The following is a 12,799-nucleotide window of genomic DNA, read 5'->3' as shown; positions in this document are numbered from 1 at the left end:
TTAAAACTATAAAACTCTTAGAAGAAAACATCGTAAACCCTCATGACCTTGAATGTGGTAAAGGATCCTTAGATATGACATGAAAAGCACAAAGAAAACAATCGATAAACTGAACTTCATCAAATTGAAAAACTTCTGTGAGTCAAAGGACACCTTCAAAAAAGTCTAAAGACAACCCAGAGAACGGGAGAAGATATTTGCAAAATACACCTGATAAGGGTATTCTGTCTGAAATATATAAAGAACTCTTACTACTCAATAACAAAATAATACATAATCCAATTAAAAATAGGCAAAGGATCTGAATAAACATTTCTCTAAGGAAGATATACAAATGCCCACGACATAAACAAAAAGATACTGCACATCATTAGTCTTCAAGAAAATGAAAATCAAAGCCACAAGGAGCTACCACCTCACACCCACTACAATGCATAATAAAGAGAATGGCCAACTGCAAGCGTTGGTGAGGTTGTGAAGAGACTGAAACATTCATATATGACTGGTACAGCCACTTTTAAAAAGTCTGGCAATTCCTCAAATGATTAAACAGAATTACCATATGACACAGCACTTCTACTTCTAGATATACACCCAAGAAAAATAAAAACATGCCTCCATAAAAACTTGTATACAAATGTTTATAGCAGCATTGTTCATAATAGCCTAAAGATGGTAACAATCCAAATGTCCATACAATCAATATATTTGGCAATAAAAAATAAAATACAACAAAATACAAAACATGCTCCTTGGATGAACCCTGAAAACATCTTAAGTGAAAGAAGCCAGTCATGAAAGTCCACATATTGTATGATTCCATTCATATGAAAGCCTAAATAGGAAAATCTATAGAGAAAGTAGATTAATTAGGACTGAGGACTGGGTGTAAGGGGGTGTTTAGCTAAACAGTACAAGGTTTATTTTTGAGGTGATGAAAATGTTTTAGAATTGTGGTGATAGCTGCACATTATCTGTGAATACACTAAAAACCACTGGTTGTACACTTCAAATAGGTGAATTGTATGCTATGAATTATATCTCAATAAAACTTTTAAAAATATGAGATACCAGTAGATAGTCAATAAATGTTTGACTTTTTTAAAAAAATGAAAATCTTAAAAGTATACTCATATAACTAATCACTGTATAAGAAAATCATTATCTCCAAATGCTTGTGGCAACATTAATAATTAAATCAAAACATATGGTCATAATATCAATCCTGCACAAGCCTGTACATTTTAAGATTCATTTGGACGTTGGGCCTTTTAAAGACAAAAATTTTTCAGAAGAAATATTCAGCTAAAATTTGTGGCACAGAGAAAACTGGCATAGCAACAATATTACACATTTGTAGAAACCACATTATCAGCAAATACAACACTTCAAACAGCTCAAAAACCTTGAAGCAGCACTGTGTAGTGGAAATATAACTGGAGCCCTAAGTGTTATTTTCAGTTTTTTAGTTGGTGAATTTAAAACAGTAGAAAGAAACAGGCAAAATTAATTTTACATATTTTAATTAAATCAATATATTTAAGACATTTCCACATGTAATCAATACAAAAATTATTGAGACATTTTACACTTTTGGAATAGTGAGTTCTAAAACCTGTTTGTTTTCCCCTGAAATCTGGGTATCACATACTCAAACAGCACACCTTTACCAGCCACACTTCATGTGCTCAGTAGCCACATGTGATGAGTGGATCTGGCGGTGAATGCTGCAGTCTTGGAATATAAGAAATACATCTTAAGTACAAGCAGAGGACTTTTAATTTTTTTATTTTTTGGTTAAGAAACCAAGTTCTACATATCATGCCACCTCATAAATGATATGTAAGGGAAACTGACCATTTATTAATCATTAGTGGTTAAATTACATTTCCCAAAAGAATATATTTAGAGTTATATTAATTTTGTAAAATATCCAAATACCTTTGAAATCTTTAAGTGAGGGATAATTTATGTACATTAAAATACAACATTTTAAGTGTACAGTTGATGAGTTTGCATATATGTAACCATCAACCCAATTACGATACAGAACATTGCTGTCAACCCAGAATGATTCCTTCCAATCAATTCCCTAACCACTGTTCTAATTTCTATCAATATATATTATTTTTGTATAGTTTTGCCTGTCATATAAATGGTAGAAGTGGAATTACGTAGTATCTTATACTAAGTAGTAAAAAAAAAACAAATGTTTTGAGATTCAAATCATGTTAAGTTGGATATCAGTAATTTCTTCCTTTTTGTAGCTCAGTAGTACTCCAATATATAGCATGAACTACAAATTAGTTATCCATTCTATTAATGAACACCTGGGTTATTTTCTAGTTTTTGTCTATCATGAGTCAAGCTGCTGTGAAATTCTTGCGTGGACAAGTTTTTACTTCTCTTGTCTAAATACCTAGAAACAGAATCATCTTTTATTTTAAAAACTTAAAATCAGAGCATTTATTTAATTCAAGACTGCAGAGTATGTGGGCGTGTTTTCCTAGCTGAATGAAAATGACGGCTTTGCAGAACTTTGAACGGTTCAGGAACCCAAGCAATATTCTCACACCGTCATTACATACATACCTTGCCTGATCCATTATATCAGTACCTCTAAGTTCATCTGAGCCTCACAATTAAACTGGTTAATTTCTGAGACATTTCCCCTCATTTGAGGACAAATTTTTGTTTTAATTGTGAGACTACTTTTCTGAAACCTACCTGTTTTAATACAGAATCTCTGAATTGCTTCAGGTGTCATATACCTTCTGAAAACAAACTTGTAACCTCGTTAGAACTAGTATTTTTGGAATGATCTTCATTTATGTACAAATGAAAAAAACTGAAAATACTCAAAAGGCTGTGAACTCATACCATAAGAAGTGGCCGCCAGGACAGTCTTGATAATTTACTGCATATTAATTATGCTAGAAATAGGAAATGAGGTTTTGCATTGGTGTCTTGGGTATTATGGAGCATAAGGGGTCAAATATAATAGTCCATAAAAACTAAACTATACACTAGTCACACACAGTTCCAATTACATAAGAGAAATCTCTAAGAATTCGTGATCTTCACAGAACCAATGTGCTCAGACTCCTTCCCTCTCCAGAGGACAGCCAGCTCCTGCCCTTGATCGTACCCAACTGCACTGTGAGCTTTCACAGCTTTAAAAATTACAGGACAAGCCTTTGACGGCCCCTCCCCTGCATTACCGTTGCTCCTGTCTTGAATAGCCGTTCTTTTCATCAATCTACCCTAAGGCTCCTTCCATCTTGTTCCATTTCCTCTCTCCCATCTGCTCCATAAGAAAAAAAAAGGTTAATATATACCAGGGAACCATCTTCGCCTCACTTTACGACGATGGAATTCCCTGTGGAGATCCTTCTCCCCTTCCGCAAAAATTGGGAAGTAATTTTATTTTCCCTGAAAGTCACCAAATCTCCTGCTAGGACATGTGGAAAGCTAACAATTACGCCACAAGAAGCACAAAACTCGCTGACAAGTATTCCACCTTGCATGTACTGTTTTACAACAAACGTTTTTCTTAGAAATAGAAAAAGTACATTAAAACGATAATAAAGAGTATGGTATAATAAATATATAAACCAGTAACAGCAGTTTAGTATCAAGTATTATGTACTATACATAATTCTATGAGCTATACTGATATACCACTGGCAGTGCAGCTGGTACGCTTACACCAGCATTGCCACAAACACGTGAGTAAATGCGTGTGCTACAATGTCACTAGGTAGGTGACAGGAGTATTTCAGCTCAATTATAACCTTATGGGCAATGTCGTACCTGCGGTCTGTGGCTGAAGTGTTACTATGAAGCACATGACTGTACTTGGATTTTTACCATAAAAAATAACTTATTAAAAACAGATGAACCCTTAGATAAACATGCAATGTGGGTGGCGCCAAAAATAGAGACATCTCTAGAAAACCTTAGGCACCTGGTGGAAAATGGTGCATTTTTTTGCAAGTTAATGAGTTTTCCCAAATACTGCCCTGGCTGAACTTTACATCCCATTTCTTCCCCACCACTTTACATTATACCAAATCCAGTTTAGCTTTACTTAATTTGCTTTGTTTTTACACATTTCTACCCAAGACAAAAAACTAGTATAGTGAGTTATTTTAGTTATACGGTTGAAATTTGGTTGCTTTGTAAAAACTCAATTGTATTTCATTTAACAGCAATGTTCTTCTATAGATTTTGTTTTTGCCATTGTTCCACTGGCAATTTGTCATAATACTTTTATTTCCTTGCTACCTTTATGACTCATACAATAAATAGGAAATTTTACTATACCTGAAGATAATTGGAAAAAAATATTTAAATACCTTGTCAAGTTTGAAAAACCAAACACCACTTTCAAAACCTTAAATGACCAACTCCTTATTTCTGACTAAATTTGAAATTTAAGATTTTCTTCCATATAGTCAGAGGATTAATTCTTTCTTCTAGACAATAGGGTGCTATGGGGATATGGAGACACACACACAAGAAAGGAGACATCCTAAATCTCACCACCTAATAACTAACCTATTAACTAATATAATTTTCTGCTAAGTGTTTGCCATCTGCTTTTGAGGGCAGTTTTTTCTTTTACCTCTGATTCCCCTGCACCTGGCATAAGACTAGCACTAATGTTTGCTGGAACAAAATGTGAATATATGAAATGCTTTCAAAAATAATGTGTCGATTTACAATGCTACCAGCAATATATAATTAACATTTTAAATGGACTCTTATCTTTCTTTTGCAACTTCATAGGCAAAAACATAAGAAATAGACACCTGAAACTAATACAAAATAATACTGAATGTAAACTGTAATTGTAAAAAAAAAAAAAAATGGCTTACTCTTTCCATTTTAATTTGTAGTCCTATTATTGAAATCATTTTTAAAAGTAATGCTGTACCATTAAGCCTAATTCCAAAAATCATATGAAGAAATAACGGTTAAAAATACCCCAAATTTGTTGAAAGATGTATTTATAGACTTAAAAAGTTAGCTAACCCCAAGCAAGGTTAAAAACAAACAAAATCAGACGTAGATTCATCATAACCTAACCGCTGGAAAAAGGAGAGAGACAATCTCTCTTGACAGAGGGAAAAATATCACCTACATACAATGACTGTGAACTTCTAATCAGAAACAGTGGGGGCCAGAAGATAGTGCAGTGACATCTTAAAAGAGCAGACTGAGCAGACTGAAAGGGGGAAAAAAACCTACTGCCAACCTGGAATTCTGTATTCAGTGAAAATATCCTCTAGGAACAAAGATGAAATAAAGATAGTTCTAGACTTTAAAATTAAAACACAGCAAAACAAGATCTGTACAAGACCTGCTAAACAGACATCTTCAGACTGAAGAGAAAACATACCTTATAGAAACTAAAATAATCAAGAAATGGTATTTATGTAGCAAAACACAAAAGACGACTGTGTTCCTTTTAACTTCTTAACATATACATGACTGTTCAAAGCAACAATAATGGGGCTTATAATGTATGCAGACAAAAATATAACCTATCCAAACTGACACAGATGAAACAGAAAATGTGAATAGCACTCATCTATTGAAGAATTTGAATTCATTATCACGTATTTCCCACAGAGAAAACCCCAGGCAAGATTATTTCACTGGTGAACTATATCAATCATTTGAGCAAGAAGTAGTATGTATCTCATACAAACTCTTTAAGAAAACAAAGGAGGAAGAAGCACTTCCCAACTCATTTATAAGTTCATCATAACCCTGAAACCAAAACCTGACCAAAGACATTACAAAGAAAAGTATGAACCAACCTTCCCCGTGAACATATTGTAGAAGCAAATATTACTAACAAAATATTAACAAATTGAATCCAGCAATTTATTAAAAAGGTAATACATTCTGATTAGTAGTGTCTGTCACAAGATTGAAAGGTTGGCTTAACATCTGGCATTCAATCAATGTAATTCATAATATTAAGAGAATAAGGGAGATTAAAAACAACGTGCTATTTCAATAAATGCAATACTAGTTTTGTTTAGATACTCACTTTAAGTTTTCTAATTCCTGTTTTCTTAATGGAGAAGAAGGTGGAGCTGGAATGAATTTATCACCATCATGGCTTTTACTGCTAAAATAAAGATGGACTCTTAATTATGAAGAGCAACAAATAAACATATTAAAATTTTGTTTCCCTATCCTCACTCCCATGCAGTTTTCTGTGATAAAAGTATAAAAGAGACAAAACAATGAAACACACTTATAACTTGGTATCACTGTTGTGTTAAAACTCTACCGTGTATCAGTTTCTTTCCCCCAGAATGCAGTCCTGCTTTTTAAAACCTCTAAATGAAAACAGTATCTCCACCATAAAAAGAAAACCACTCCAAGATTTTCACACATTCCCCATTCTTGTGATGGCTTTTTATCAACTATGGTAAAACATAAACCCTTTATGGAAGAAAAAAAAATCCTACAATTTTGTTTCAGATTTTCTATATTATATATATATTTGTTATAATTAAGAAAAAACGCTGGGATGGGAGACCTGAGTTTAAAGGTGCCATGTGTAAAAAGAACACTCTATATATAAAATGGTGTTTACTTATTACTAAATAAGCTTTCCCAATTTTTATAGATTGGTATAGTTTTAGGATTTAAGTATTTATTTTAATTTTTTTAAAAAATGCTGTTTCTTCTGCAACATGATTTCTTGCATCTGTTCCTCCTGTTAATAAAAAGTCATTACTTTCTACTTTTTTCTTTCAAGGTTCTCTCCTGACTTAGCCTTCACCTATTTTTCTCTTCCAGAAATACTTAAACATTCATATTTTCCTTTCTTATTATTCAAAATAGAGAATTTTGGCAATTCGGGTTGAAGATTTTAGGAATTCACCTAAAGGACAGAGAGGCTTACTAATAAAGTCCTGGAGGGATCCCGCCAACGAGGTGAGGGACTGGAATACCTGCAGGTCTCACTGCTTTCGCCGCTCTCAGTGTTCCCACCCAACTGATGACTGTTCTTAGACCCATTTTCCTGTTTTGGATCTTGCTGTTCTTCAGGTAACAGCAACAAGGCATTTCTGAGACAAATGGCTGCAAACTCCATACTGGCTACAGGAATGGCTGAAGACTGTCCGTCACTTAAAAGAACAAAACCAAATTAGCAGAGTAAATAACATAAAAAGAAACAGTATTCTCTCACTTACCGCGGGTATTACGTTCTAGACAATCCCCCCCCCCACGAAATAGGAACCTTACATTTATTTTACACTCTTAAACCTACGTAACTTTAACAACATACATATACAGTACCGCAAAATCCCACAATATAGTGAAAAACCCACGATAAATAATTAAATATAATATTTTTAAAAATCCTGCAATAGTAAGGCCACGGTAAGTGAACTGCGATATAGAGAGGGACTACTGTAATACTTTTCCAGTCTCAGAAATAAAACCAATGTAATCATAAATGGAAACTGTACCCTGTGACAGGCAGAAATTTTCATATAAGCAGTTATGCCAAAAACCCAAATTCTAAATAGTATAGATAAGGTGCAAAAAGTATAGATTGCAAGTATACACATTATTCACATCGTTGTTAATGTATTAGAGGAGTTACAGACCAGGAAATAATAAGAATTGGACAGGCATCATAAGAACCGGAAACAAGGGAAGAAAGAGTTTCACATTTGAGCCTTATTTACTTTTGAAAGTGACTTTTTTAAAAAAGTCTTCAAAAAGTGGCATTATCTCGTCTTATAATTTTGAGATTTATATAACTTTCTTTGCTTTGATATATCAAACCGAATCAGCTTTATTATGAAAATACATAAATGTGAAAATTAGTAATAATTTTGAAATCATAGGAAAGTAATGTGATGTGTTAATAGTCTTTTTAAAAACCTGCATTATAGTTGAAATAAATTACGACCAAAATATTGTGTGTCAGATACTATTTTAAAAATTTGAAAAAAACTTTATTTTCTGGGGGGAAATAAAAAAGCAGCGACTTTTCCGCAAAGCCTAAATACTTACCAAACTGGAATCTTTATACAAGATAAAGATGTTCATCTTTAGAAGTTGTTAACTAAAGGTTCTTACATGTAACAGATTTATGGTGCTTTGGATGTTTTACGTATTAGTACTTTTTTCTCCTACTACAAAGAATTAGCGTTAGGGACTCTTAAGAAAATACCTAAGTGAGAAGTTAACAATGATCAACTATAAAAAGGAAACATCAAGATGCCCTCTCCTGGACACTCTGAATAATGGCACTGACTGGACCAGGGTTTCCTAGGCCATTAATCAATAATTTCAGCACCCATGTATGTAATAAACCAAATCACATGTCAGATAACATTCACTATGGACCTATTTTGAAGTAGCCATAAAACCTAGCTACAAGGTAGTTTCTCCTATGAAATATTAAGTCCAAATATATACAGTTTCTCTTTGCAAAATACTCACTTATACACAGTGTTCTGTATGGACTGGGACGCCAGAACGATTTTACGATGATAGCCTTGACCAACAATAGACTGTACAATTCCTTTTTTACTTGGAAGACCTTTAGTTTCTTGTTCAGAAGTCTACAAAAGACAAATGATTTCCAATTAATTTAATGGAACTGGGAAACAGGGTATGAAGAATGATCTAATACCTTACCAGTGACTCTAAGAAAGTTCTTAAGATGCATCAATGTGGAGTTTTTGGTGATAAAGGAAATATGTTCAGTACTGAAGAAAAGAGTACACGGGACTGAAAGTCTCTGACATATGCTATATTTTAACTAATATGAGGTTTGATGTAATTCCCAGGGAAAAAGGCAATTTAAAAATGACGTAAGCATGTATTTAGAATGATTTATTTAGAACATTCAACCCCCCAGGGACCATGCTGCATATTATGAGCCCTTTGAATCAGAGTGAAGAAAGAGAGATTCACAAAAACACTGTGAAAAAGAAAAGGGAGGCAGCTCTACTTCCTAAAACAGATATTCCCCCCTTCTTAATTGCAAGTATGTATTACTTAAGTTGTCAACAACATATAAACTTTAATAAGCTACATATGTCACAATTCTTGCCTTTCAGTAAGTAAATCCTAAAACCCTGTAAACACTAAACATTAAAAATGGTAAAGGCTACTTACATGTATGTATACACATATATAAAATATATATTAAAATATTCTAAGCCCTGGCCAGATGGCTCAGTTGGTTAACAGTGTCGTCATAATATGCCAAGGTTGCAGGTTTGATCCCCGGTCAGGGCACATAGAAGAATCAATCAATGAATGCATGAATAAGTGGAACAACAAATCGATGTCTCTCTCTCAAATCAACAAAAATAAAAAAACAAAAAAAGAGGTGATGACAGTCAAAATTCATCACTTCTTTAAAAAATCCTGAAATATAATATCGTCGTCGGCAGCCGTCCATCTCGAGAGACGATGGTGTAGCTTCTTAAGAGTCTATCTGCACCGCCGAGAATGGCTGTGCAGTCCGACTCGGGAGTGACACGGTATCTGTCTCCTCCCGTGTTGAATCGACATCTTGCGATGACGCTGGAGTGTCCTCTCCAGTGAAGCTGAAGCTACAGAGCCTGGGCAGGGTGATATGGAGGGTCTGCTGTTGCCCATGCAGCAGACCCCCCCTCTCTTCGCAGCTGAAGGGTCCAAGGGAAAGACGGAGTCAATACAGCTTGGCTTCAGGTGCGCCGCAGGAGTTGCCGGTGTTGACTACAACGTCAAACCGCCTTAGGGACTCCGGCTCCGGATTTTCTGTCGGGGTTTACTCCCTTAGCCTTTCCCCTGAAGAGGTATGCCGCAAGGCAGCGGAGGTTTTTTGGAGTCAGAGTTTTCCTTCTCTGATGTGCCCTGACTGGAAGATCGAACCAGCGACACTTAGCTCGCAGGCCGACGCTCAATCCACTGAGCCAAACCAGCCAGGTATATATATATATAAATACAGTGTATTTCACTAAGATAATCTCATTATAGAAGTTTGGGGCCAATTTCATTTATCTTCTCCCTTCACTCTGACCCTGATTTACTTGCAGGTGAATCACAACTAGTCATCTTATGAACTCATCCAGATTCTCATATACAGGAACAAATGTAGCCAAGCCATATGAACTTGCAGAGTTCCACTCTGCCCTGTGAAAAGTCCTTCTCTAAATACAATGTTTCTGCACTGTTACTTAGTGCTCCCTCATATAACTGTATTACAGTTGTGCCTCCAATATGATGTTTAATAAAACAGGAATTCCCTGTACATTCACTTTAAAAAGAAAATATTACATAATTCTTAACTGCTCTAATTTGAACAAATTTGTATTGATTGAGCTCTATTAATGAGAAATAAGAAAAAGTGGTTATTATTGGAAGGAAGGACTTCCATTCTGACTTCTTTTCCTAGTGATGGTGATAAATTTATAATGATTCATCCATATTCTTTTCCCTGATCCTTAAGACCATGCATGTAAGCTGATCACCTGACTAAATCTGGAGAAGCAACAGATGAAAACAATAATGGAATGAACTTAAAAATCCATGATAATAAACCATGTCTTTAATAATACACCAATAGCCAGAGTGTGTCAGATCAGTCTTAAAGAATCACATGTAATTAAAATATTATTTTGTAATGCCTTGGCAGTAATAGCACTAACAAATCTAAGTTTCAGAATTCAGGAAAATAAATGGTACATTTTCTAAAAAGTAAATGGTAAACTTTTGTTTTTTTAAAAAGTCTTCTCATATTAAATACTCTCCCTACAATTGAGTCTCATGATTTTATTTAGCAAATCTTTTCTCATATATTATACACTTCCCACCTAATCATAAGCCCTGCTTCTTCCAAGTAAACAGGACAAAATGATCTCCTTAGCAGCATCAATATAACAAGTCGGTTGTTTTTATTCAAAAATAAACTTATTTCTGAGGGTACAAACTGCTTTGTTCGGCACCTCCTCTGTCCTGACTAAACGAAAGAAATTTCATGGAATTTCCTTTGGAGTTGATTGTTGCTCCTATTGGGATTTTGCTTTCTGATGTCGAGAGTGTTTTGGGTTTTTTTACTACCTTTTAGATCACTTCAGATCATTTTTAGAAGGTGGAGAAACATACACAAACACAAATATTTATGGCAAATCTCCTATTATCAGCACAGACTATGAGTGATCTGGTATCCACCAAGTTATGGCAACTAAGTCATCTCTACCATTTAAAAAAATTACAAATTTAAAACTTTCCAGAAGAAAATGGGGGGCGGGGTGGTGGTGTCATAATCCACAGAACAAAGACAATCCTGAAAGTACTATTTCTAAAAATAAGTTAATTTGAAAAGAAAATATTAAACCTTAATATGTCTCTACTCCCCGGTTTCCATCAACTGTACAAGACAATGGCCTCCACTTAAATTCATCAATGGATTAAAGGGAATAACAATTTCTAGAGAACCTTTTATTTAAAAAAAAAAAAAAAAAAAAAAATATATATATATATATATATATATATATATATATATATATAAATATTGCCTAGAATTGTTTGTCAGTTTTTTTTAACAATTATCCAGTAAGAAAGTTGTCCTGGAAAAGGAAAAGTACAATGGAACACATCACTGAAGCCTTTCAAAGACAACACTCCCCCCTCCCCAACAGTGCTGTACTTGAACCGCCTGGCAAACACACTTCTTTAAACCCTTTAGTTCTTGTAGGCGTTTCTCAGGAAGTGCTGCGTAGCAGGAGGGGAGCCTAAACATCCCCTATACCTGTGGCAGGTATGCCAGGCAACATTTCATGCCGTGCCTCTCCCATCTCCACTGACTCCAAGAACACAGCAAGAGTCGGGGGTGGTCAGGAAATGGGGTGATACAGATACCTGGCAATTTGGATGCAACCTGTCTTCCCCCACCTCCCACTGCCCGCTCCTCACTTGAGATAAAGGCTTCCACCCACTGCCATCTGGAGATAATCTAGGTACGGACGCCAATGTACACTGGCCCATTTCTCATAGCCACTGTGGACAAACACGTGTCGAGAGAAATAGCCCAGTAATCCGCGAACTCTAAACCAGTGGTTCTCAACCTTCCTAATGCCGCGACCCTTTGATACAGTTCCTCATGTTGTGGTGACCCCCAACCATAAAATTATTTTCGTTGCTACTTCATAACTGTAATTTTGCTACTGTTATGAATCGTAATGTAAATATCTGATATGCAGGATGTATTTTCATTGTTACAAATTGAACGTAATTAAAGCATAGTGATTCATCACAAAAACAATATGTAATTATATATGTGTTTCCCGATGGTCTTAGGCAACCCCTGTGAAAGGGTCATTCAACCCCCAAAGGCGTCGCGACCCACAGGTTGAGAACCACTGCTCTAAACCATTTACTGAATCAAAAGTAAAGCCCCAGGCACTGAAGGAAATGTAGTGTAATGCAGTTCGCTCCACACCCGCTAAGGCATCACCAGGCCTTCACCATTCTCACACCCGCAGATGGCACGGCCAGCACGCCAGCAGCCGGCCACCGCTCTTCCAACAGGGAGGACCTTCTATTGGTTTCAACTCTTTAATGCAACTGCTAACACCAGTTGCCACAGTTACCAAACACCAGAATGTTAATGACCAACTTTATGAACCTAAACATTTTTTTGTCCAGCTCTTTAAGAACAGAAGACTATATTTATAAATTCCCTGAGAGTTAAAAAGGGGATGAGGTCTTGTAGGTTTCCAGGTATTTTTTTGCTTTCCATGTAACAATTTGTGTGTGT

At 35.3% G+C, this 12,799-nt stretch overlaps 1 protein-coding gene and 1 long non-coding RNA gene across 4 annotated transcripts in view; both read right to left on the bottom strand.

Moving 5' to 3' along the window:
- The window catches only part of LOC150005227 (uncharacterized), a 392,161-nt gene that overhangs the window by 305,808 nt on the left and 73,554 nt on the right, over positions 1-12,799 (bottom strand). The gene's annotated exons all lie outside the window — the stretch shown is intronic.
- Positions 1-12,799, bottom strand: part of CNOT10 (CCR4-NOT transcription complex subunit 10) — a 51,717-nt gene that overhangs the window by 12,438 nt on the left and 26,480 nt on the right. For 2 of the 3 annotated variants that reach the window (XM_090284433.1, XM_090284431.1), the window contains exons 11-13: positions 8,488-8,609; positions 6,981-7,157; positions 6,065-6,145 (exon numbers count right to left, since the gene is read on the bottom strand). In XM_090284433.1, coding sequence (XP_090140559.1) covers positions 6,065-6,145; positions 6,981-7,157; positions 8,488-8,609 — 380 coding nt within the window. The remainder of the gene's footprint in view (positions 1-6,064; positions 6,146-6,980; positions 7,158-8,487; positions 8,610-12,799) is intronic. The other variant, XM_090284432.1, reaches the window with a different exon arrangement.

Source organism: Furipterus horrens, unplaced genomic scaffold (assembly GCF_987537825.1).
Source record: "Furipterus horrens unplaced genomic scaffold, mFurHor1.1.pri manual_scaffold_7, whole genome shotgun sequence".
Lineage (NCBI taxonomy): Eukaryota > Metazoa > Chordata > Mammalia > Chiroptera > Furipteridae > Furipterus > Furipterus horrens.
Note: the sequence above shows the minus strand (reverse complement) of the source record. Positions and strands in the feature narration are given on the sequence as shown.